The sequence below is a fragment of the Haliotis rufescens genome, unplaced genomic scaffold (genome assembly GCF_023055435.1).
Source record: "Haliotis rufescens isolate VD_foot unplaced genomic scaffold, xgHalRufe1.0.p SCAF_1, whole genome shotgun sequence".
Taxonomy (NCBI): domain Eukaryota; kingdom Metazoa; phylum Mollusca; class Gastropoda; order Lepetellida; family Haliotidae; genus Haliotis; species Haliotis rufescens.
In genome coordinates, this window is record NW_025963779.1 from 72692085 (window position 1) to 72718096 (window position 26012).

Sequence of the window (26012 nt, forward strand, 5' to 3'; positions counted from 1 at the left end):
CAATCGAGTGATCAGTATCATGAGCAATGATCCACGTTGTTGGGTTACGACATCACGATGTCAACCAAGTCACCAAACACTACCACTCATTTTATTGGAGTAAGTGCTAGTGAGTAAAGTGGCCTCAACACTCCCTGTATAGGTCATAAAACATGAACATATATGTCATTTAAATTTCAGTTTTTAGGTTGCAAAGGGGCGCGGGTGTCCCTGACGCCTAAGTTGATGCAATATGCCGTACAGAGTTGGGTCCCCTAATTGTTCCAGGATCCGTTGATTGCAGGTTCGAATCCAGATTCGTCTTGATTATAATTGATTTGTCGGTATCATAACTGTGCCCTTGGTTTTCACCTAAGCTTTAGACGTCGACAACCTCAGTCACCTTCGGCTTTCCTGTCACAGTGAGCGAAATAAAAGCAACAAAAAACATTCCCGTAATCGTAAGATGCGTCAAATTCAAACATGTCATCCACATGTCTAACAAACTTGCACTTGAAAGTTTTACTAAGGCTTTGAATTTTGTAACCTTGATGAAATCGTCCTCCAGCATAAACATGCTCTTGTACACAGTGGAAGTGACAGCTGGTCAAGACAGGAAGTCAGGGGCCCTGATCAGCCAGTTGATGAGCCGTCAACATCCTCTCGACATTTCAAGTTGTATTATGACCAAAGAAAGCACCACCAAACTGTGAGTACCCAAGATTCATGGCAAGTAAACCCATTCACCTGCCGATTTAGAGACCTTCTTTTAAAACAAGCTTATTTTATTGCCTCGTTCACCGTAGCCGCTCGCGATAATGTATTCTTTCGGGCGAACTTTAGTATTCGTTTCAATGTTCTTCTGTCGCTAGAAAGGATTTGCCTGCAATAATGTGGAACAAGTCAATAAACATTTATCGAAAAATTGTATTAAGCTTATTAGATACGGCCATTCCCAGCTACAGCGTAGATTATGTGCTGCAAAATGAGATTTCTTGTTTAAAACCGTGAAACGTTCTTTTCGATTGGAACCGTCGGCCATAGACGGTGTTCATCTAAAACGTGAAGTTTACACTCTTATGTGATGTTATCGCGTATCTTGGGCACTGATGGCATCGTGTGCAGGAGATTCGCAACGATTGTCAACTAAATGGCTCCTCGCACAACGTTACCGTGGCAGCCAGTCTGATTTGGTGTTCTTATCTAACCAATGTGAACCTACAATTACTAGAATGGCAATAATATTAAAATGAAATGTAGGATGGGTAACTCTGTGGTCGTTGAATATAAATATTTATCATAAGTTAGACTTAAATACTTATCTTTATATGACGTAATAATTAGATTTCCCCGTGTGTATACCTGATAAGGGTTAGCGAGATTCAAAACGTCTCGTTTATATGCCGAAACAGATTCCATTGGGCGTAAAAGGCAAAATAGTGATGACAAGTATATGAATGGATCATAGAAAATCAGTGATGGCACTATGTTTATACCAAAAGGTCCTGCTCTACCGGTAGCACCCGGCCCAATTTGTCTGTTACCTAAAACCGCACTCCTGCCATACGACGACGACCTGTTGACAATAGAGGCACGATCCTGTCACAGTACGCTAAATAAAAGCATTAAAAAACTTTCCCGTAAACATAAGTTGCGTCAAATCTTGAAATGTCCTCCACAATTACATTTGAAAGCTTTACTGAAGCCTTGAATGTAACCCTGATCAAAAAACTTTAAGCAAGGGTGTATGAGGCTTTGTAAATCGTCGTATGAGGCTCAAGAAGCATGCTCGATTTACCTCGAACGTTGTGAAACGTAGACACATAGAGCTGCTATAATATTGCTTAACATAAAGGGATAGTTGACTACTGGAAAGTTGAAATCATCCCTTCTGTCATCATCATGAAATACCTGGCATACTGTTAAACGTAACGTACTCAGGCATGAGCATACACGGCACGACCTCTATATTTACAGCCTCTCTATGAAAAACAGAAATTCATGTTGTCCATTTTCTATTCTAGAAAATTTGTAATAGTCCCAGTTACCAGGCGTAGTCAGGCAGTATTATTTGATTCGAGTGACATCTATGTTGGAAATGTGTCACAAACACCAGGATCAGACATGGTCCGAACAGGAAAATAGACTTCAGATTGTTACAATCCAGCAATACATCCCTGCAGTACAACGTAATAGGACGAGACTAACACAACAGCGGGACATGTCCACTTCTGTCGTATGGAAGCTTTAAGGTTGGGTTTTCTTACTTCGGAATGGAAACTTCAACACCTGGCACCTCTATTTAATACGATCACATTCTCCGCCACGATCATGAAGTTGATGTGTTTTACTCTTAATAAGGAATTATGATTTTTGTCTGACATCGAACTTTTGAACTGTTCCTTTATTTAGAGACGTGCACGTGTGTGTGTAGTTGCTTGTTCTAGCTCTGACTAATGCCGGTTTTATTGTTCTGGTCTACTGAGATACCATTCCACAGTTTAACATGGATACCCTACTTAGACACAGAAATACCAGCTCTTAACGTCTTTTAGTATCGTGCGACTGGGGACTGAACTATCGACCTTCCACACATCTTTAGCAGTTTAGGCTGACCATGATGACATACAGACCAAATCAATGTTTCATTATTCATTGCCTTTATTGCACATCCATCATGAGGAAAAATGTTCGATCATGGATAGGAAATATGTTATGGAAGTGTGAATGCAGCAAGCATCCGAATCCTGATATGGATCTGAGTCTTATATATATATATATATATATATATATGTGAACCTTGGCTGTATATGTCTACATTATTCTACTCTCATGAACATGGCCTTGGACTAGGACTTTCCACAAGATCATCTTGACACATACACATGAATACAGCGTATTGTTCATGTATAACAATGTATGGTGATGTAGGCTTTATTGGTTTGTTATAACGATTGTCATTAAGAAGATATTTCAAATTCAAAGCATTTGAGAGAGACAAGTAAAAGTGCTTGTCATTCGTTCGTGTGATTTTGTCACTCAATAGGGACCAATTTCATAACGTTTTAAAGAAAAAAATACCCCTACGTCAATCAAGATTCTTTTCGAAAATACATTGTCAACACCCTGTGATGTGTTACAATAGAATCTGATAATGACGTTTACATCAAACGCACAACTAATCGCATTCCCACACTCAAAACACTTCTCCCCTTCAGTGAAGCAATGACAAGGAGAGTAGTTTATCAAAATAACAAATAAACCAAGTAGAAAAATGCGTTCAGTTTTTTTTTATCACAAGCTGTCTCAACTTCATGTACAATTATAATGAGTGAAGCGCATTTTTGGTGCCCCCCTAAGTGATACTGATAGACTATTACTAAAAGTGAAAGAAAACCTTACTCATCCTCCCACCTATCCTCTCACTCACTCACTCACTCACTCACTCACTCACTCACTCACTCACACATTAACAAGTACTCATTCAAGCAGATAAGCACTCACTCAAGCCCCCCACGCAAGCAAGCAAGAAATATTAAACGTAAAATCAGGTCCATTTTCTACAGTAACAGTTGACTTCACACCTCTGCATCATTTTTGTCCATGTTATAGACACGTCAGTATTTAATGTAGGTGAAAAGTGCCAGGGTTTCACTTGGCTTAAAATGTGTACTTTATGACTTTATCAAAGCAGAGTAAAGTTATATAGATGTGGTATGAATTAAAGAAATGATGCTGTGAAGTAGTAATGGATGTCTCTGAGGGTTGTGTTTTTGGAAACCTGGTAAACAAATTCAAGTGTTTATTAGGTAAATATTGAAGCGTCATATCAGGGATGGAGAGCTATTACTCACATTATTCAAGTGACTTTTAACTCATGTATTTCATACACGCGAAGTTGTGAATAACATGTAGTCAAGTAGGATTAAGGCATTAAGCAATGAATTGTAACCCTTGGAGCCTGTAAGACAGCGAAGGCTTCATTGAGGCCCTGCGTCAGCTCTACACGAGGACCATGTGGCCCGCATCGAGAAAAACGCACTGATAATGACGGGCATCTATCGTCTCTGATAGATATCCGCTCCTCACTACACAGAAGCATCATTCAAGCTGCTGGGTGTTTACGAGTAGTGAGCTTTAAATACAGGTTTCACACAAAGACGTTTAACAAGTGCAAAGGGGAATATGTATAAAGCCATTTAGTGCCCAGAATAAAGAGTTCAAAGAAGAGTCTAGTGTTTGAAGGTATGTGCTTACTGGGAGACAGAAACAATTATATTGCCAGCGTCTGCGATGCTGGATTACCATGGGCTATAAATGTACTCATATAGGTACCAGAGCAACGAAGATGTGCCCAGAAGATGAACAATGATTTCAATGGAAACGTTTTTTTTTAGTTGTTTGGTGTGAACTGGAGATGACAACAGAGGACCACGTAGAGGTCGCTGAGAAATATGACCACGACGATGGCACAAGCACATCTGATATAGACACCCACAAATTAATAAATAACCTCAAACTATGTATCACCATATATATTATTCATGCTGTGTTAATGTCCTGACGACACCCAACTTCGTGTTTGTTTACAAATTGACATACCCATATTGATATACGGAGACCGAAATCAAATGTGTTATTTATATGGATATTTCGAAACTAATCTAAGGCAATAGATGTTTAACCATCCTTTCAAAAGGTTCCTCTGCTCCTTTGTATTATATGGTATGCCCCAGTTCTTGGAACCATGTTGAGGAAGATGCAGGTTTCTAACACCAACGTTTAAACAAGTATCTTAGACAAAATGTAGTCAACGTTCTGTTAATGTTTCCACCTCGGAATATATAAAAATAAAGCAGAGATGTAGTGTTAGTATTGTTTCTCCTAATATTGTCGCGGCGATGTAGCTTGGAGATTTAAGCACTTACACGTCACGCCGAGTTCTCCAATTGTGAACAATTTCTGAAGACTTTGATTAGCGACCTGGTGCTAAACGTGGTGTTACAAAATCACTCACTCACCTGCTCTCATCTTATTCAGCGTCCGGTCGCCTGCAGACCACACAGCACATAAACACCTGCTTTCAGCAAAGGAGGTAGTGAGCTGCTGTGGTACATTCTCCGCGATTAATATTTACCGGAACAACATTATTTTACTTTGCATTCTGCTTACCAGACGGTCCTGTTGTCTTGGTCCCCAACCCCTTATGAAATGACATCACGTCTGTCAAAAATAGTGGCACCATTATCTTAAATCGTGTTGATAAAAAAATGCTTTTCGCCTCATCACATATGTGGCAGACAAGTCTGACAATCAACATGAAAAACATAGCTCATCATTCATATTCATCATTGGCTTTTTTATTAACTTTGTAATATCAAAAACACCATGACAACCTATCATCCATCAATAAAAATAATGGTGTTTTCCATTTCTGTACATAAAAGAACAATCCATCATTGATTTAGAAAAGGCCAAGTAATGCATAATGTATAAGCTGTTGGGTGAGATACAATAATATCACAAAATATCCTGGGTATACATATTGCTGACGGAGGCTGTCCTGGAATGGCAAATACCGCCACACAACGGTGTGCGAGTGATCAGCTATGCAGGGTGAAAACAGGAGTCGGCTTGAAAAGAAATACCTTGAATGTCAGAACGGAACACGGTGATCAGTCTACATTATATCACAGAAATCTAAATGTTACTCCAGCCACGATTTGACATCAGCTGGCACCGGATAAAGTCACGTTGTACGCAGCTTGACGAGTGTCGACTGTGAGGACACGGGAATATAGTATCTAAATACATTAGTTTTTTGCATTTGACAATTACTTTTGTTCAAATTCTTCATAACGTCTTACACACATGAACACATAGTTGTCAATTTACTTATGCTTATATACGACGTTTCGGTGAGAATGCGAGTAAGATTACCAAGCCATCAAGGCAGACCCAGTTGTTGGACAATTGCTTACTAGCATCTGTACCGAAACTTCACATTAAAGAATACAAATACTGAAATCCCAAAGTCAACTCAACCAAGTTTTCATTGGTACTTATGCTTATACTTCCAAAATTGCCATCTAAAGATTTTGTCTTCCACAGAACACTTTGCCCTGGATTTCAGTTGTCATTTAAGAAACATCACAGTTTAGTATGTCTTCAGTATCGACAGGATCCAGATTAACAGGACGTTTGTGCAGAGAAGAAAAGTGTCATGACATTAGAAGTATCGTAGTGCCCTGTTTGAGGTACATTCTCCGACAGACAGACACTGATTCTCAGTGATTACACACTGACACAGAACAATAGATCATAGAGTAGTAAAACCTACACCAAAACCATCCAATTCCAAAAGCCTGCTGCATTGGGTATTAGCTTGTATGTTGAATGGGTTAGAGATGACTTCACTAATCTGTTTGTAATTGTGAAATTCTGTCTAGCAATGAATCAAGGTTCTCTAAACCGCTTTCGCCAGCATCTGTTTCCTCACATGAAGCCGTTATCTCTCCTTTCAGAGCACCGGAGCAATGCTATTGTAGCAGTCTGTTTGTGTCATGGTGTGCTAAAATATTGACAGTAATTATGTATCAACATTGAGTATAAATTAACCGAACGAAACATCGTCTATCGTTAAACAAAGATAAAGTGAAGAGTTAAATCATAATTGAAAGGTAAAATCATTCTGGCGGCAGTTGAATATGAGGCTGAACACTTACATGTAATTGCTTCATGAATATTTACAAATGTACGTTTCTATATGTATGTACACAGTTGGTAAATGCACGCTCTAATGTGTACATACATGGAATTGGAACCAACACGAAAAGTTATAATTCCTTTATATAAATGGGTTGTGTTAATGCCGAATAAGTGTAACAGTTAATGTTATATATACATATTTACAGGTTCAGCATTACATACTTAGGATCGGACTTGTTGGAGCTCAGGGAAATGTGCTTCTATGACTTAAAACATTTTTTTATGCCATAAGACATTCACATCTACTTAAAGGGACGTATGGGCACCAGGCCCGAAGGGAAGCTATAGGTATTAGCATCTTACTACTTTATCACTTATGCAATATACATTTATACGTCAAGAAAACAGATGCAATTTTTTTCTGAAGTAAGGCAAGTACATATGTCGTTAAATGACAGTTTATGACCATGTGGCAAATAGCTTCTGGAGTAGGCTTAACGTGCCCGCCACTTGAGGTTGTAGTTAAGTGGACCGGAAGTTTTTCTCTTCATACCTGAGCGGATGAGAGGACTTGCTTGCTAAACAGCCGGTTTACATGAAGACGCTCCTATCCTGACTCCTTCATTAAGGGGAGTGGTGATGTTTACATGCATTCTGTAATTTAAGATCATTCCAGGTTACGGCGTCGTAAACATTCAGAGTTATTTGCCTCTGGTGCTACATCATCGTTATCTGGCCCACTTCATAAATCCATTCTGGTGTTGTGTAGCAGTACCACAAGTAGCATCAGTATAATGTCACTTTAAAAGGGAGTGAAGACTCCCCATTTGCAACGGAACACAGTTCAAAATGTTGATATTTTTATCCCTCAAACGTCCAGGGAACTATCACCAAGAAACATTACCAGTTTTACAGATTTGATTGGTAAACTCAAGTGAATTCGATCAGTTACAGACAGGTCATGAATACAATTTACAGTGCAATTTCACACTATTCTTACTTTCATATAGCGGAATATTCATGTATACATGCATCAGTGCCCACTCTCAATGACGCGATCACAAGTCTGTTGATCAAAATTGATTGTATGTATTTTATTTATCCGCGTCCGTGGTTTCATCAAAGAGGCAAACGTACAAACTGCACCACGTTGGGTCTTCATCCCACATAAAGGTCATACGCCTATGTACACTGAATAGTGTTCAAACCAGTGTTGAGTCAAAATCACTCCCTCACTCCACACGAACCAACTTTCCCCAGTGGAATGTAGGCTAACACTGAATGTATTATGATTTAGGTGTGCTCCTTTCGGTATAAAAGCGTAGATTATTAAAAATGAAGAGACTCATTGTTCTAACACATATCTACTGTAAACATAAATGTGTTATTCTAGAATGAAAAAATCAACCAACCGACCAACTAACCAATAAACCAACCAACCAACCAACCAACCGATTAACCAACCAACCAATAAACCAACCAACCAACCAACCAACCGACCGACCAACCAACCAACAAACCAACCAACAAACCAACCAACAAACCAACCAACCAACCAACCGACCAACCAACTAATTAACAAGCCAACCAACCAATTAACCAGCCAACCAACCAATTAACCAACCAGCCAACCAACCAAGGATCATTGTATATGTTATGTACTGTCAAGGGCAAAGAAATATCAGTCATATGCAAACTGTACAGTTCCCCATAGGATACAAGTTAAGATATATTCATTGTGAACAGATTATCGTGGTAAGAAAAGCGCTGATCCTCGTACTGCGTCAAGTGGCCTGTCGTCACTGGGTAAGTAATGTACATATAACATGCACGTTGTGCGTGCTTCTGTAAATAGTGAATGAATACTTGCTTGCTCTTGTCCTATGTAATAGAAACAAGTTAACTGTTTTTGCCTTTACAGTAGCCATCTCAGTACACGACACGACTCTCTCGATAGGCAAACGCGATCCTACAGTGAGGTGAAGACTGACTCTTTGTATTACCATAAACTCTATGTGTGAAGAAACTATTCTAAACTACAGGCGTTCGATTTTAAACTACAGTAAACTACTTTATAACGAACATGTACGTACACGAACGAACTGACGCATAGAACAAACATATAATGTGTCCCGGCCATCTGCTGTATATATGCTTACAACGAACTACGGTTATAACGAAATAACGTTTGTGGTCCCTTTTAGTTCGTAATATGAATGAAAATCATGATTACCTCTTTTCAAATTAATTGTGTTGCACGCAAATAACAGTCGAAAAACGATTAAGCCGAAGAATCATCTTACAGTATTGTCAACCTCTCCATCATTGTGCGCGAAGGTCTAGTTCCTGCAGCATTAGTTCAAACGTACTTGTATCTCGATCTGTACTATCGATTCATTTTGGATAAATTAACCCAAACAAATGCAAAGTATACTTAACCAGATGGTCGCCGTGGATACACGCCATGGTCTAGCATGTGCATGTAAGAGATCTAGCAATCCTCCAGTGTCCTCAACCAGTCAGTCAGATGACAGTTGGCTATGTCGTTGTCATGCTCATGTTAGACTTAATATTGTAATGAGAGGCACGGAGGGGATACACATGCATGACTAATCCCTCAGTGAGGTTCTATCACACTCAGTTTATCACAAATAATTCCACCGACTAAACGGCGGAGGTTTGCAAACAGGGTGGTGAAGAAGCCCGACGAATTTCTGTTCCAGCTGAATAGCCATCTGTCCACATTGTCCATTGATATTGACTCAAGTATTACTTGTATGACGCGCTTTTACATGATTGTTGTCAGCTGGGACTGAAATATACCCAAGTTGTTTTTTGGGGAATGTGGGGAAGGAACAAGCAGTCAAATAACGTTTCAGTAATGGCAAGGGATCGAGCGTCCTTCAGTGTGCAACACTATAATTTGTTCCAGATAATGCTGGAAACATATAGTTTCAGGTATAAATACCAGTGGTCACTGGGTGCACTGTTGTGCTTACATGGTGCCACCATCCTCTCATCATCATCCACATCCTTCCATGTATATATTGAAAGTGACTGGTCATTTACTGGATTAAATATTTAGAAGGTCGACGTGTGGAGGACATTTCGAAATTTGACACATCGATCAATGACAAAAATGGTTTCTCGATTTTGACATTTACCAGTTGTATGGCCCAGTTGTGTTTTTCAGGTGAACAATTGACTTCGCTTTGAAGACCAAGTATCCTCACGCGCGATGGCGCGCATTGATGTCACCTGGCATCTAAGTCGGCAGGGGAGACATTATCTAAATCGATGTGATTGATATGTTATATGATGCGCCTGCGTTCAGTAGTCAAACATGATGTCATGTTTCTAAAATAACTTGAAAAATTCCTGATGATCATGATCGTGATCCTTACCAATCCCTATTGTGATCCTTCTTGAACAAATAAAGCCAAACGTCAAACGAAACGTAACATCATATTTCTACTATTTGATAGTGATTCAAACGTCAAACGAAACGTAACATCATATTTCTACTATTTGATAGTGATTCATTAACACCTACTTATGATGGTATGTTTCCAAAATATATTTAAGGTGTTGAACTATTTAGTAATGCTTAATGCTGATTCCAAAATCATTTGGTATGCCGTACCCTCATAACAGATACCGATCTCCGTGTGCCTCTTTCCATACTCACACTGCCATTAAAGACTTCACACAACATTGCTTGTTTTAACCTTCTTGGAATGTGACCCGCTTTTCCTGGCACCATTTCATTATCTTAATGCCGAGTGTGAAATATTAAATAATTTAGCAATCTGAATCCGGAGTTACTCCCATTTCCCTCGACGTGATTTTACCCCACTGAGATGTGTCCCATATTAATGAGATTATGTTCATACCCGCAGACGCTTATATCCGTAGCAAAATAAAGCTTGAGATCCCAGTTATACTTGCGTCCAAGCTCAAGGTGATGTGAAATACTCTTTGTAACACATGACCAGTGGCTATCGCATCATATTCCTTACATCCGCCCAACAGATGTAGCTAAGTGGATCGGAAAAGCCTGCTTACACAACGGCTGCTAGATTCGTAATTCTTGGTTTTCTTTTTCCTATATACATCACGAATGTTTACGAACAGATATCATTCTAGAAAAGAACGTTCAGCACAGGGCCCCTATCCACGAAGCGAGCGATCTTAGCGCTACTATTCGCGAGACTATGGCAGTTGCGATCATCTTAGCGCTGAGTAAGAGTGATTATTCCTTAACGCCGCATCAGCAATTTTGCAGCTATTCGCGGCGATCTTAGCGCTTAGATCACTTTGTGAAACAGATCTTAAGTGGGCTTTTGACTCTGTTACACATGTTGCAAAAGGAGGTTTATCGAAGTTCTTGTGGTTCGACACATGAGACACCTGTACCTCTACTGGAGATTAAATGTACAGTAAACTACGGTTCCAACAAACTCAAAGGGTCCACTAATTTTAATTCCTTATACCCGAGGTTCGTTATAAGTCATACACAGCATATATGCAGCAAATGGACGGGACCAAAACAGTTCGTTATATCCGTCAGTTCATTATAAGGGTGTTCGTTATAAACGTAGTTTATTGTTGTCTAACACCACAACAGCGATATTGTAGCATCGCAGCGGCGAGTAAACATATCAGTTAGAGCCAGAAAAAACAGTGACTAAAAGCATCAACAACAATCCACTCCGTAGGGGCGCGATGGCGCGCATTGATGTCACCTGGCATCTAAGTCGGCAAGGGAGACATTATCTAAATCGATGTGATATGTTATATGATGCGCCTGCGTTCAGTAGTCAAACATGATGTACTGTTTCTAAAATAACTTGAAAAATTCCTGTAAACTCCATGTACAGTTTGTGTACAGTGTAAACTCCATGTACAGTTTGTGTACAGTGTAAACTTCATGTACTGTTTGTGTACAGTGTAAACTTCATGTACTGTTTGTGTACAGTGTAAACTTCATGTACTGTTTGTGTACAGTGTAAACTTCATGTACTGTTTGTGTACAGTGTAAACTTCATGTACTGTTTGTGTACAGTGTAAACTCCATGTGCAGTTTGTGTACAGTGTAAACTTCATGTACAGTTTGTGTACAGTGTAAACTTCATGTACTGTTTGTGTACAGTGTAAACTCCATGTACTGTTTGTGTACAGTGTAAACTCTATATACAGTTTGTGTACAGTGTAAACTTCATGTACTGTTTGTGTACAGTGTAAACTTCATGTACTGTTTGTGTACAGTGTAAACTTCATGTACTGTTTGTGTACAGTGTAAACTTCATGTACTGTTTGTGTACAGTGTAAACTTCATGTACTGTTTGTGTACAGTGTAAACTCCATGTGCAGTTTGTGTACAGTGTAAACTTCATGTACTGTTTGTGTACAGTGTAAACTTCATGTACTGTTTGTGTACAGTGTAAACTTCATGTTCTGTTTGTGTACAGTGTAAACTTCATGTACTGTTTGTGTACAGTGTAAACTTCATGTACAGTTTGTGTACAGTGTAAACTTCATGTTCTGTTTGTGTACAGTGTAAACTTCATGTACTGTTTGTGTACAGTGTAAACTTCATGTACTGTTTGTGTACAGTGTAACCTTCATGTACTGTTTGTGTACAGTGTAAACTTTATGTACTGTTTGTGTACAGTGTAAACTTCATGTACTGTTTGTGTACAGTGTAAACTTCATGTTCTTTTTGTGAACAGTGTAAACTTCATGTACAGTTTGTGTACAGTGTAAACTTCATGTTCTGTTTGTGTACAGTGTAAACTTCATGTATGTACAGTCTAAACTTCACAACTTCATGTACAGTTTGTGTACAGTGTAAACTTCATGTTCTTTTTGTGTACAGTGTAAACTTCATGTATGTACAGTCTAAACTTCACAACTTCATGTACAGTTTGTGTACAGTGTAAACTTCATGTTCTGTTTGTGTACAGTGTAAACTTCATGTATGTACAGTCTAAACTTCACAACTTCATGTACAGTTTGTGTACAGTGTAAACTCCATGTACAGTTTGTGTACAGTGTTAACTTCATGTACTGTTTGTGTACAGTGTAAACTTCATGTTCTGTTTGTGTACAGTGTAAACTTCATGTATGTACAGTCTAAACTTCACAACTTCATGTTCTGTTTGTGTACAGTGTAAACTTCATGTTCTGTTTGTGTACAGTGTAAACTTCATGTATGTACAGTCTAAACTTCACAACTTCATGTTCTGTTTGTGTACAGTGTAAACTTCATGTTCTGTTTGTGTACAGTGTAAACTTCATGTATGTACAGTCTAAACTTCACAACTTCATGTAAAGTTTGTGTACAGTGTAAACTCCATGTACAGTTTGTGTACAGTGTAAACTTCATGTACTGTTTGTGTACAGTGTAAACTTCATGTTCTTTTTGTGTACAGTGTAAACTTCATGTATGTACAGTCTAAACTTCACAACTTCATGTTCTGTTTGTGTACAGTGTAAACTTCATGTTCTGTTTGTGTACAGTGTAAACTTCATGTATGTACAGTCTAAACTTCACAACTTCATGTACTGTTTGTGTACAGTGTAAACTCCATGTACAGTTTGTGTACAGTGTAAACTTCATGTACTGTCTGTGTACAGTGTAAACTTCATGTTCTGTTTGTGTACAGTGTAAACTTCATGTATGTACAGTCTAAACTTCACAACTTCATGTACTGTTTGTGTACAGTGTAAACTCCATGTACAGTTTGTGTACAGTGTAAACTTCATGTACTGTTTGTGTACAGTGTAAACTTCATGTTCTGTTTGTGTACAGTGTAAACTTCATGTATGTACAGTCTAAACTTCACAACTTCATGTACTGTTTGTGTACAGTGTAAACTCCATGTACAGTTTGTGTACAGTGTAAACTTCATGTACTGTTTGTGTACAGTGTAAACTTCATGTTCTGTTTGTGTACAGTGTAAACTTCATGTATGTACAGTCTAAACTTCACAACTTCATGTTCTGTTTGTGTACAGTATAAACTTCATGTTCTGTTTGTGTACAGTGTAAACTTCATGTATGTACAGTCTAAACTTCACAACTTCATGTACTGTTTGTGCACTGTATAAACTTCATGTTCTGTTTGTGTACAGTGTAAACTTCATGTATGTACAGTCTAAACTTCACAACTTCATGTACAGTTTGTGTACAGTGTAAACTTGATAATCTCATGCACAGTTTGTGTAAACATCGTGTATCCTGGTACACAAACTTCACAATAATTGGTCACACTATAAATCAAATTCTCTGCTCAAAGAGAACGTCATTGTTTTTTCATTCCGTATTTGTGTGACAAAATAACCATGTACGTCGATCAATATCAGTGAGGCAGCAGAAGTCATTTTTTTAAGGTATTTGATATTTAAGGAATTGAAAGGTAGACATATATCAATAGACGACTTCATAGCAGAACGGTAAAATATGTACATAAATTATTGATCAGTATAAGAAAACAAGAACATCGTTATAAAAGAACATGCGAATTTCGTAACAAAGTAAACCTCGCACGTCTCCAATACAACTATTGTCACTGCATAGCATTATAACCACCTATGCTAACATTCCGGCTAATAAAAATCGGATATAAGTAAGCAGTAAACGTCACTGTCATATGTATATGTGAGTCGAAATACAGTAAACTACGGTTAAAACGAACTCAAAGGGACTACTAATTTTAGTTCGTTATAACCGTAATTCGTTATGAACATATATACAGCATAACTACAGCATAAAGTAGGGACTAAAAAGTTAGTTCGTTATATCCGTTAGTTCGTTATAAGCGGGTTCGTTATAACCGTAGTTTACTGTAAGTATAACATTTGTCATACAACACAGCTATGTCATGAACATTTCTCTTTTCAGGAAATCAATGAAAATTAATCCCATAACATCAGTATCTGCTAGGGATATTGGTGAAGGAGATCATTTTAAATGTTAGATGAACACACGTGGGCGAAATCAAGACTACTTTAACCTTTATTGTCTTTGCGATCATATATCTCCCATTTCTGCTTCAGGTGATCAAATGTCCGGCTCTGGTCATCTGAGCGTCGACCAAAATAATGCGTGTGGTCACCTTGTCTGACCAGATGCACTGTAACACTGAGATTCGGTACTGTTAAGAGTAACGGCGTGGTCGCGTTATCTGACAAGGTCATCTGGAACAAGAAGAATGGGTTCCGTAACGGTTGACGCGTCGTCACCTTGTCCAACTAAGAGTTTTGTAACCAGGAAAATGGGTACCGTAATGTGGTGACGCGTCGTCACCTTGTCTGACTAAGTGGTCTGTAACACGGAGAATGGGTACCTTTACGGTAGACGCGTCGTCACCTTGTCTGACTAAGTGGTCTGTAACACGGAGAATGGGTACCTTTACGGTAGACGCGTCGTCACCTTGTCTGACTAAGTGGTCTGTAACACGGAGAATGGGTACCGTAATGTGGTGATACGTCGTCACCTTGTCTGACTAAGTGGTCTGTAACAAGGAGAATGGGTGCCGTAATGTGGTGATACGTCGTCACCTTGCCTAACTAAGTGTTCTGTAACAAGGAGAATGGGTACCGTAACGGCAGACGCGTCGTCACCTTGTCTAACTAAGTGTTCTGTAACAAGGAGAATGGGTACCGCAACGGTAGACGCGTCGTCACCTTGTCTAACTAAGTGGTCTGCAACAAGGAGAATGGATTCCGTAACGGTTGAAGGGTCGTCACCTTGTCTAACTAAGTGGCCTGCAACAAGGAGAATGGATTCCGTAACGGTTGAAGGGTCGTCACCTTGTCTAACTAAGAGTTCTGTAACAAGGAGAATGGGTACCGTAACGGTTTGACGCGTCGTCACCTTCTGTAACTAAGTGTTTGTAACAAGGAGAATGGGTACCGTAACGGTTGACGCGTCGTCACCTTGTCTAACTAAGTGTTCAGTAACAAGGAGAATGGGTACCGTAACGGTTTGACGCGTCGTCACCTTGTCTAACTAAGTGTTCAGTAACAAGGAGAATGGATACCGTAACGGTAGACGCGTCGTCACCTTCTGTAACTAAGTGTTCAGTAACAAGGAGAATGGATTCCGTAACGGTTGAAGGGTCGTCACCTTGTCTAACTAAGTGTTCTGTAACAAGGAGAATGGGTACCGCAACGGTAGACGCGTCGTCACCTTGTCTAACTAAGTGGTCTGCAACAAGGAGAATGGATTCCGTAACGGTTGAAGGGTCGTCACCTTGTCTAACTAAGTGGCCTGCAACAAGGAGAATGGATTCCGTAACGGTTGAAGGGTCGTCACCTTGTCTAACTAAGAGTTCTGTAACAAGGAGAATGGGTACCGTAACGGTTTGACGCGTCGTCACCTTCTGTAACTAAGTGTTCTGTAACAAGGAGAATGGGTACCGTAACGGTTGACGCGTCGTCACCTTGTCTGACTAAGTGGTCTGTAACACGGAGAATGGGTACCTTTACGGTAGACGCGTCGTCACCTTGTCTGACTAAGTGGTCTGTAACACGGAGAATGGGTACCTTTACGGTAGACGCGTCGTCACCTTGTCTGACTAAGTGGTCTGTAACACGGAGAATGGGTACCGTAATGTGGTGATACGTCGTCACCTTGTCTGACTAAGTGGTCTGTAACAAGGAGAATGGGTGCCGTAATGTGGTGATACGTCGTCACCTTGCCTAACTAAGTGTTCTGTAACCAGGAGAATGGGTACCGTAACGGCAGACGCGTCGTCACCTTGTCTAACTAAGTGTTCTGTAACAAGGAGAATGGGTACCGCAACGGTAGACGCGTCGTCACCTTGTCTAACTAAGTGGTCTGCAACAAGGAGAATGGATTCCGTAACGGTTGAAGGGTCGTCACCTTGTCTAACTAAGTGGCCTGCAACAAGGAGAATGGATTCCGTAACGGTTGAAGGGTCGTCACCTTGTCTAACTAAGAGTTCTGTAACAAGGAGAATGGGTACCGTAACGGTTTGACGCGTCGTCACCTTCTGTAACTAAGTGTTCTGTAACAAGGAGAATGGGTACCGTAACGGTTGACGCGTCGTCACCTTGTCTAACTAAGTGTTCAGTAACAAGGAGAATGGGTACCGTAACGGTTTGACGCGTCGTCACCTTGTCTAACTAAGTGTTCAGTAACAAGGAGAATGGATACCGTAACGGTAGACGCGTCGTCACCTTCTGTAACTAAGTGTTCAGTAACAAGGAGAATGGATTCCGTAACGGTTGAAGGGTCGTCACCTTGTCTAACTAAGTGTTCTGTAACAAGGAGAATGGGTACCGCAACGGTAGACGCGTCGTCACCTTGTCTAACTAAGTGGTCTGCAACAAGGAGAATGGATTCCGTAACGGTTGAAGGGTCGTCACCTTGTCTAACTAAGTGGCCTGCAACAAGGAGAATGGATTCCGTAACGGTTGAAGGGTCGTCACCTTGTCTAACTAAGAGTTCTGTAACAAGGAGAATGGGTACCGTAACGGTTTGACGCGTCGTCACCTTCTGTAACTAAGTGTTCTGTAACAAGGAGAATGGGTACCGTAACGGTTGACGCGTCGTCACCTTGTCTAACTAAGTGGCCTGCAACAAGGAGAATGGGTACCGTAACGGTTTGACGCGTCGTCACCTTGTCTAACTAAGTGGTCTGCAACAAGGAGAATGGATTCCGTAACGGTTGAAGGGTCGTCACCTTGTCTAACTAAGTGGCCTGCAACAAGGAGAATGGATTCCGTAACGGTTGAAGGGTCGTCACCTTGTCTAACTAAGAGTTCTGTAACAAGGAGAATGGGTACCGTAACGGTTTGACGCGTCGTCACCTTCTGTAACTAAGTGTTCTGTAACAAGGAGAATGGGTACCGTAACGGTTGACGCGTCGTCACCTTGTCTAACTAAGTGGCCTGCAACAAGGAGAATGGGTACCGTAACGGTTTGACGCGTCGTCACCTTGTCTAACTAAGTGTTCAGTAACAAGGAGAATGGGTACCGTAACGGTAGACGCGTCGTCACCTTCTGTAACTAAGTGTTCAGTAACAAGGAGAATGGATTCCGTAACGGTTGACGCGTCGTCACCTTGTCTAACTAAGTGTTCAGTAACAAGGAGAATGGGTACCGTAACGGTAGACGCGTCGTCACCTTCTGTAACTAAGTGTTCAGTAACAAGGAGAATGGATTCCGTAACGGTTGACGCGTCGTCACCTTGTCTAACTAAGTGGTCTGCAACAAGGAGAATGTGTGCCGTAACGGTTGACGCGTTGTCACCTTGTGTAACTAAGTGTTCTGTCACCAGGAAAATGGGTACCGTAACGGTAGACGCGTTGTCACCTTCTGTAACTAAGTGTTCAGTAACAAGGAGAATGGGTTCCGTAACGGTAGACGCGTCGTCACCTTCCGTAACTAAGTGTTCAGTTACAAGGAGAATGGGTACCGTAACGGGTTTACACGTTGTCACCTTTCTTAAATTCCACGTGTCCTGTAACTAGGAGACTGGGTAATTTGTATCGGGTTTACTCTGGTCACTTTGTGATGGGCTGTTCTGCCCTTTAAATAGAATCGCTTTGGTAATGATAGGTTAATGTTAGTATACCAATACAGAGCATCGCGTCATCAACAGTTACTGTGTGCTAGCTTGGTGTCAGTATTCTGCACAGAGGAAACAAATAGCCACATATCGTGCAAGTCAGGTCCAGATTCAAATATCTAATGAAACAAAGACATTCATGGCGTCCCATCATCGTCAGCGATACAGAAAGAGAATGTGTATAAATAACGATGCAAATTTAAATATCTTAAAAAATAGGCATACACAAAAAGATAGTTTAAAACACAAAATGTTTAAAAAGCATTTTCTGCGTTTTCTTAAGAGTTATTCTTTCACCTTATCATATACCTGATAATTTTGTCGTAGAGAGGAAAGTTAACGGGATTTAGGATGAACCATCCCTGTCTACGGGTGTCATTTTCATATAAATCTCCAGCACACAAGTATAAACGGCGGTCCTATTTATTCAAATATACTCAGACCTTCAGTCTGATCAGTTACTCTGAACATTACTAAGGATGAACCAAAATCCATAACATTCATAATGACAAAATTAGAAATGAAGGTGGAGTTTAAGAACAAACTTGATCCAGTTTTAAACACAAAGAAAGTTGTATTTCTCTACCTTCAGAGGAGCCATCATTAGTTGTGCCAGGTCCTGTTCTCCGATATATTCCTCCGCCATGGTTCCACTAACTAGATGGAATCCGGTACGTGAATTCTGCAAGAGAGGCTACCTCCAGTTGGCGAGAGATCGTTAAAAGCGATTGTCAGTTGTGAGAGAGTATGTCCCTGGCATCAGACTCGCTCGTACAACTGGAACCACTCATCCTCGCCGATTCTACTCTCTCTTTCGTGACGTCATTGACTCTGATTTTTGGAACCAATCAAATCGCCAAACAAATAAACAATATTTCAGCTGTCATTATATTATATTATGTTGTATTATGCCAGTCGGATTTTGATATTGTGTTTTTGATTTTATATGAAATACTCTGTGGTGAACAGCATAAGTAGGAGCTGGCATGTGCCGCGAGTGTACGCCGATCACACGGAGAAAGCATTAGTCAGTTATTTTAGGTGCAAATCATTTGTCTGTGATATTTATACAACGCATCTTGTTGCGGAGTCAGTTATTTATCCTCATGGGCCTGGCTTTGGCTCTATTTCCCGCCAATCCCGATAACTATGACCGATATGGTAATAATCAGGAAATTAATGTTGTAACGGTACACCTAATAATGGTAAGAATGGTACCTGAATCAACAAACATTTATTTCAACATAAAAATTATTCCAAAAGGAGGGATTTGTACAAGTTGTTTACGTGTGAATATGGTTTTACGCCCTTTTAGCAATATCACAGAAATTTCACGACGGGGGACACCAGAAATTGTCTACACAAATTGTACTCATGTGGGGAATCGAACCGGGTCTTCGGCGTGACGAACGAACGCTTTAACATCTAGGCTACCCCACCGCCCCAGCTGAAAATGAACGTAAAACATATTCCAGTGTGTGTGTGTGTGGTGGGAGTGAGTGTCTGATGTATCTCCAAACAGCATTATTGTTATATATTTCATGACGTGTCAGCTACACTGTGGAAGGGAAGCCCATAGTTAAGCAAACCGTACACGTTTTTGCTTTGGTAAATCTCAAAATACCCGTGAAGAGCAGGTGTGGAATAGGTCTTAGGCTACCCAGACTTGTCGTAAAAGGCGACTAACGGGATCGGGTGGACAGGCTTACTGACTTGGTTGATGCATGTCATCGATCCCAATTGCGTGGATCGATGTTCATGATGTCAGTCATTCTATTGTCTGGTCCAGACTCGACTTTTTACAGGCCACCGTCACATAGTTGGAATATCGCGGCGGAGTTAAACAACAAACAAACAAACAAACAAAAATCTGAAATCATGACACGGTGTTGATGAAGGATCCTAATCGGCGCAAATATATTGGATGACCCCATTCATCTATTGAATATGCAGTAACTGTCGCAATTGGCGTCATGTTCTTTAATAGTTGTTTTATTTGTTTGTTTTACGCCACAGTCAGGAATACTTCATTTATAACCAGCTTTATCACGGAGACTTTTCCATGCGTGAGTCTTGGCCAGGCAAATCTCGTGTAATGCCTCTTCGAACAGAATTTCAGTTATACCACGGCATGTCAGAAAGCCCGAAGTGATGGGCGCGTATACCATTTCGGCGAAATTGGCGAGGACGGTTTTGATGCTGACAAATTTGCAACATAATCGGCGCGAACTGGAATCCGAACCCGCAATCCTACGTTTCTGCACGCCTGAGGGAGGTAACTCTGCACAGCGAATTGTGGCGCCTCTGACAACAGGGCCACCCGTGACCCCTCAAGGGTCAGGGTGTCGGGGACGCATTCTCGACCAGCTATTCACGAGGACATAGTTGCTTAAATACCAAGGACAAAGAGAGAGCTGCCAAACATTACCAATAACATGTATACAACTTCGGTTCTGTGTAATTAAGAGTTGGATGTCAGGGAAATGTATTTCGACACGTTTTCCTGAATGCTAATATGTTTTACAACAATTGAGCTCGTTTATCTCTTAAACACATACAATAAATAGACCTCTGGTGGTCTTTCTTTGCCGACAGGCAACAGTTTATTATTGCCTCAATGTATTTCGTACAACAAAGAATACATAACAATTATATTTGATACGAATATTTTTAAGATATACTAGTACTTAGCAATAGCTACAGCCAGATTATTGTAACTGCACGTATACTTCTAAAAGGTACTCTTAGTTTCAAATAGCGTGACTGCACGTAAACGTCTAAAAAGGACTCTTCGCTTCAAATGGGGGACACAGTCGTCACCTGTGGCGCCGCAGACTTGATCAGAGTTGAGTACCTTACGGGTGCCAGAAACCTATGATGGTGGGTTTGAATGCCAGCTTTGGCCCTCCGTATGTTTCTAGTTTTGCCACACCTACCAGTGATTTCCACCATAACGTCTTACACCTGCAACACTACGGCCTGACTTTCAACAGGGCTGGCAAGTTGTGAAATAATTGAAATACTTTTCCAAGCGGAGTTGAACAAAATTCATCACGCATTCGTTTATTAAAACGTATTCCTTCTGTATAAAACGTATGTCAGGACTCAGGTTGTGGGAGTTGTCTGTACAACAACAAGTACAGTAGAACATGGATATAACGAACTACAAGGGACCAGAGAAATCAGTTCGTTATATCCGTTGTTCGTTATATACGTTTTCGCTCGGAAACGTCCGCCATCTTGAATACAACAAAACACAATACACGTAATTGCAGCATAACCCCCCTGGTCCATCGGGGGGATCTTCGAAATTGTGTTGGGTGGCAGAAACACAAGTTTACCGTCACCGCGATTGTGTTGATTCACCTCTGATTGCGTACAGCCAAGAGTCAGTGAGTGACATTTCTCAGTTCGCTATACACGTCACTAGTTAGTGAGTGAGTATGGTTTTACGCCGCTTTTAGCAATTTTCCAGCAATATCCCGGCGGGGGACACCAGAAATGGGCTTCACACATTGTACCCATGTCGGGAATCGAACCCGGCACTAATTAGTGGTAGACGGGCTTGTCGGGGATCAGATATCAGTTCGCTATATACGTTAGATCGCTGTGGAGAGTTCGTTATGTACGTAAATTTATAATAATATTATCTAGGAAATAAATCGGGGATTTTGTACAGTTTGTTGTGTCCGTTTGTTCGCTCAGTCCGTGTTCTACTGTACCATCTTTTAACGCGTTCGGGGGATCGAACCACCGACTTTCTACTCCCCGGGTAGATACTTTATCCACTAGGCCATGGAAGTGGGCATCACCACTAGACATCATATGCCAATTAATTAGCTAATAGAAATACGCATTTCAACAATCCAAATATACTAGAACTGTTTATAGTATGTACCGAATTTACTTGTTCATTTCCTGAAATATAAATATTTATAATTGTTCTTGACGGGAGTCTTTTTCCTGCTCCTGACAGCGCCGACATCTGCTTTTTGTTGACAAGTAACAGAATGTTGTTTCACGCCGCACAAACAATCTTCCAGCTATATCACGGTGGGGTAGCCTAGTGGTCACGCCGGGCCCTGGTACATTAGGCCTATTGTATGAAGCCCATTTCGGGTGTTCCCCGTCGTTATATTACTGGAATATTGCTAAAAGTGGCGTCAAACCATGCTCACTCACTCACTCACACATTCAAGCTATTTTTACGGAGGCGTGTAAATAATCCATTTAATTCATCTACTTCTACTACGTGACAGAGAACACCCAGAAATACAAATTGTCTACAACCATTACACGAAACATAAAACATTGATAAAAAGGAATATCATCTTCATTCTGTAAAGATTTTTTGTGTAATATGATAACCTGCTTGCTTTTTTTTTCCCTTGTGGTTCATGCTCCGTCAATAGTAAGAATCGTCTTGTTTGTGTTAATTATACACCAAACGTAGGGCTCATTACCGTTTATGTACAAGAACCGCGTTTATATGCATAAGATTCTTAAGATCAATTAAACGAAACCTTGTTAGGACTAAAAATCAATGCATGGTTATGAGGCGTGTGCCGAAATCTGAGAATAATTGGTTACATCCAAATATTGAATATTTACAGCAAGAGTGAAGAAGAAAAGTTTTTATCAGCTCTGACCCTAACAGAATCGATCTGATTCGGGGTGTAGAAAGCCGCCATTTTTTCCGATGTCAATTATTCTCAAATCCTGTCAGGTTTTGTTGTCCTACATGGCGGTTTGTTCTAATAATGTTGTTTTTTTTCAATTAACTGAAATTCTCACATATAGTTAAATAAACATTGTTGGTGGATTCGTGTATGAGATGACTATTATAGGGAAACAACAAAAACAGTGATCAAATCTGTCACTGTGATGTACCTGTTTTTCTCCACACCAATACAGTAAACTACGTTTATAACGAACACGCTTATAACGAACTGACCGATATAACGAATTCCCTTTTTAGTCCCAGCCATTTAATGAATATATGCTGTATATATGCATATAACGAACTACGGTTATTACGAACTAAAATTAGTGGTCCCTTTGAGTTCGTTATAACCGTAGTTTACTGTACATTAAAATGTGTCGTCTCCAACTGTTATCTGCTTAGTGTTATCCAGACTATTTTCCACAGAGGACCTCGACAAGGAATGGCTGGTGTTACACAACTGAGGCTTCTTTTTAGTGGAAAGAGTTAGCTGTAGTAAACTGTTCACATATGCCGCCTTCGCGTTCGGCATTCCACACCCAGAGGATTCCACAGGCGGTCTATGGTGATGTTTAATACTACTTGTGACGCTAGCGCACCATAACAACAACGTGATGGCAATATGATAACATGACATAAACTAGTCAATATTCATACAATTGGCAAATGGTTTTTATCATTCACCGAATTCTTGGTTGAACAACGTTAGGATATCTTTTACAAAAAGGTGATAGATTAATACAGGGTATTACTCGAATTGTTTGCTTGAAGAGCCTCTGAACTATTTTAAACTTTGTGATTGACAAATTGATTGTCAAAGTGAGTGTGAATTACATTTGTGAAAGAACATGACCTATAGAAATCGTTAAAATAGAAAGCAAAACGGTTTTGGACAATAACTGTCAGAAGCAAACCATGAAACCATGGTTGTAATTACGACGTACGCTGCTTGAGATTCAATCATGTTTCACAGGGATTTAATTAGCTTATTTACACTTTCCAATCAGTGGCAAGCCCGATAGCGTTGCCCACTATAGAATGGAGCGCCATCGATTAAAGGGTCAACTGTAGCTGTGTTCATCTTTCAGCCATCCAATAGTTCTTGTGCAACAGTGTGTCGGGGGGTCTTGGATTATTAACACTGCTTCCCGACTTGATTGTCCCTTGATGTCAGTTAACTGTGCCAATATTTGTTACCATTGACGTGTTTCGTGGTGAGTTGTGTTTCCTAGTAACCTCCATACTGAGACATGTTTCTTGTTATAATTCTAACCGAATACGTTTCTAATTAAACGATTCTTTGAACTGCCTTTACCAGAAGGAAATCAACAAACCGCGCGAGAGGGAAACACATGGGTGTTTTCAGTTGTCACATTGCTAGGTTTAATGTCACTGATAATTGAATGGGGGCGTTTGAAAAAAACGTTCCTATGAGAGGGCGTAACGCTGAGTTAAATGTCAGCATGGGCCTGTAAGATAGGGGACAATCATTGGAACTGGAGTTGTTCCAGCAATGGTAGATTGGCACGGGTGCGTATCGTACATGGGTTTTTCTCTTCAGACATGTTCAAAAAGATGGGAAAAGAAAAACATAATTTGCTCTATCTGATATTCTCAAGTTTTTCCACGCGACAAGAGTAGATGTTAAGAGCGAAATGTTGGTGCATTTGGAGTAAACAGAATAATTGTTTTGAAACATAATTATTTCGGTAAACGGTACGAGTAGTTGATAACTTGATGAAGAACAGGACCTGCGAGTTAACCTTCGGAAGGATCATACATAAGTCATCCAAAAACTAAAGTTCATGGAAATGAAACCGATCGAGATTACATTCCTATTCTCGGAACAACAATGTCCAGTTGGACTATCAAGTATATACCTAATGACATCGAATTAAGTACAGTGCTTCGTACATCTATAATCAGATCACATGGACACAGACGGGAACCATGGTAACGTCCATACACAGGTGTGTTCGACACATCGGGTAGCTAGAGTCACGAAAAGCGTAGGTAGCCGACATAGTGGCTACTGTATAGCGCTGATGTAGTAAACATAGAGGCTGCTAGTATCTCTATATGGCGCTGATATAGTCGACATAGGACTGCGAGTGTCAATATGGCGCTGATGTAGTCGACATAGAGCTGCTAGTGTCAATATGGCGCTGATGTAGCCTATATAGTGCTGCTAGTGTCTATATGCGCAGATGTAGTCGATATAGAGACTGCTAGTGTCAATATGGCGCTGATGTAGTCGACGTAGGACTGCGAGTGCCAATATGGCGCTGATATAGTCGACATAGGACTGCGAGTGTCAATATGGCGCTGATGTAGTCGACATAGAGCGGCTAGTGTCAATATGGCGCTGATGTAGTCCATATAGTGCTGCTAGTGTCTATATGCGCTGATGTAGTCGATATAGAGACTGCTAGTGTCAATATGGCGCCAATGTAGTCGACATAGGACTGCGAGTGCCAATATGGCGCTGATGTAGTCGACATAGGACTGCGAGTGTCAATATGGCGCTGATGTAGTCGACATAGAGCGGCTAGTGTCAATATGGCGCTGATGTAGTCCATATAGTGCTGCTAGTGTCTATATGCGCTGATGTAGTCGATATAGAGACTGCTAGTGTCAACATGGCGCTGATGTAGTCGATATAGAGACTGCTAGTGTCAACTTGGCGCTGATGTAGTCGATATAGAGACTGCTAGTGTCAACATGGCGCTGATGTAGTCGATATAGAGACTGCTAATGTCTATGTGGCGCTGATGTAGTCGATATATAGACTGCTAATGTCTATGTGGCGCTGATGTAGTCGATATATAGACTGCTAGTGTCTATGTGGCGCTGATGTAGTGGATATATAGACTGCTAGTGTCTATGTGGCGCTGATGTAGTCGATATAGAGACTGCTAATGTCTATGTGGCGCTGATGTAGTCGATATGGAGACTGCTAATGTCTATGTGGCGCTGATGTAGTCGATATATAGACTGCTA

At 40.5% G+C, this 26012-nt stretch overlaps 1 protein-coding gene across 1 annotated transcript in view; it reads right to left on the reverse strand.

Moving 5' to 3' along the window:
- LOC124139734 (thyrotropin-releasing hormone receptor-like) overlaps window positions 1–19053 on the reverse strand; it is an 80165-nt gene extending 61112 nt beyond the window's left edge. The window contains exon 1 of the mRNA XM_046507032.2: window positions 18876–19053. Within this exon, the coding sequence (XP_046362988.1) occupies window positions 18876–18935 (60 nt within the window). The 5' untranslated portion in view covers window positions 18936–19053. The remainder of the gene's footprint in view (window positions 1–18875) is intronic.
- Window positions 19054–26012: the final 6959 nt, after the last annotated feature.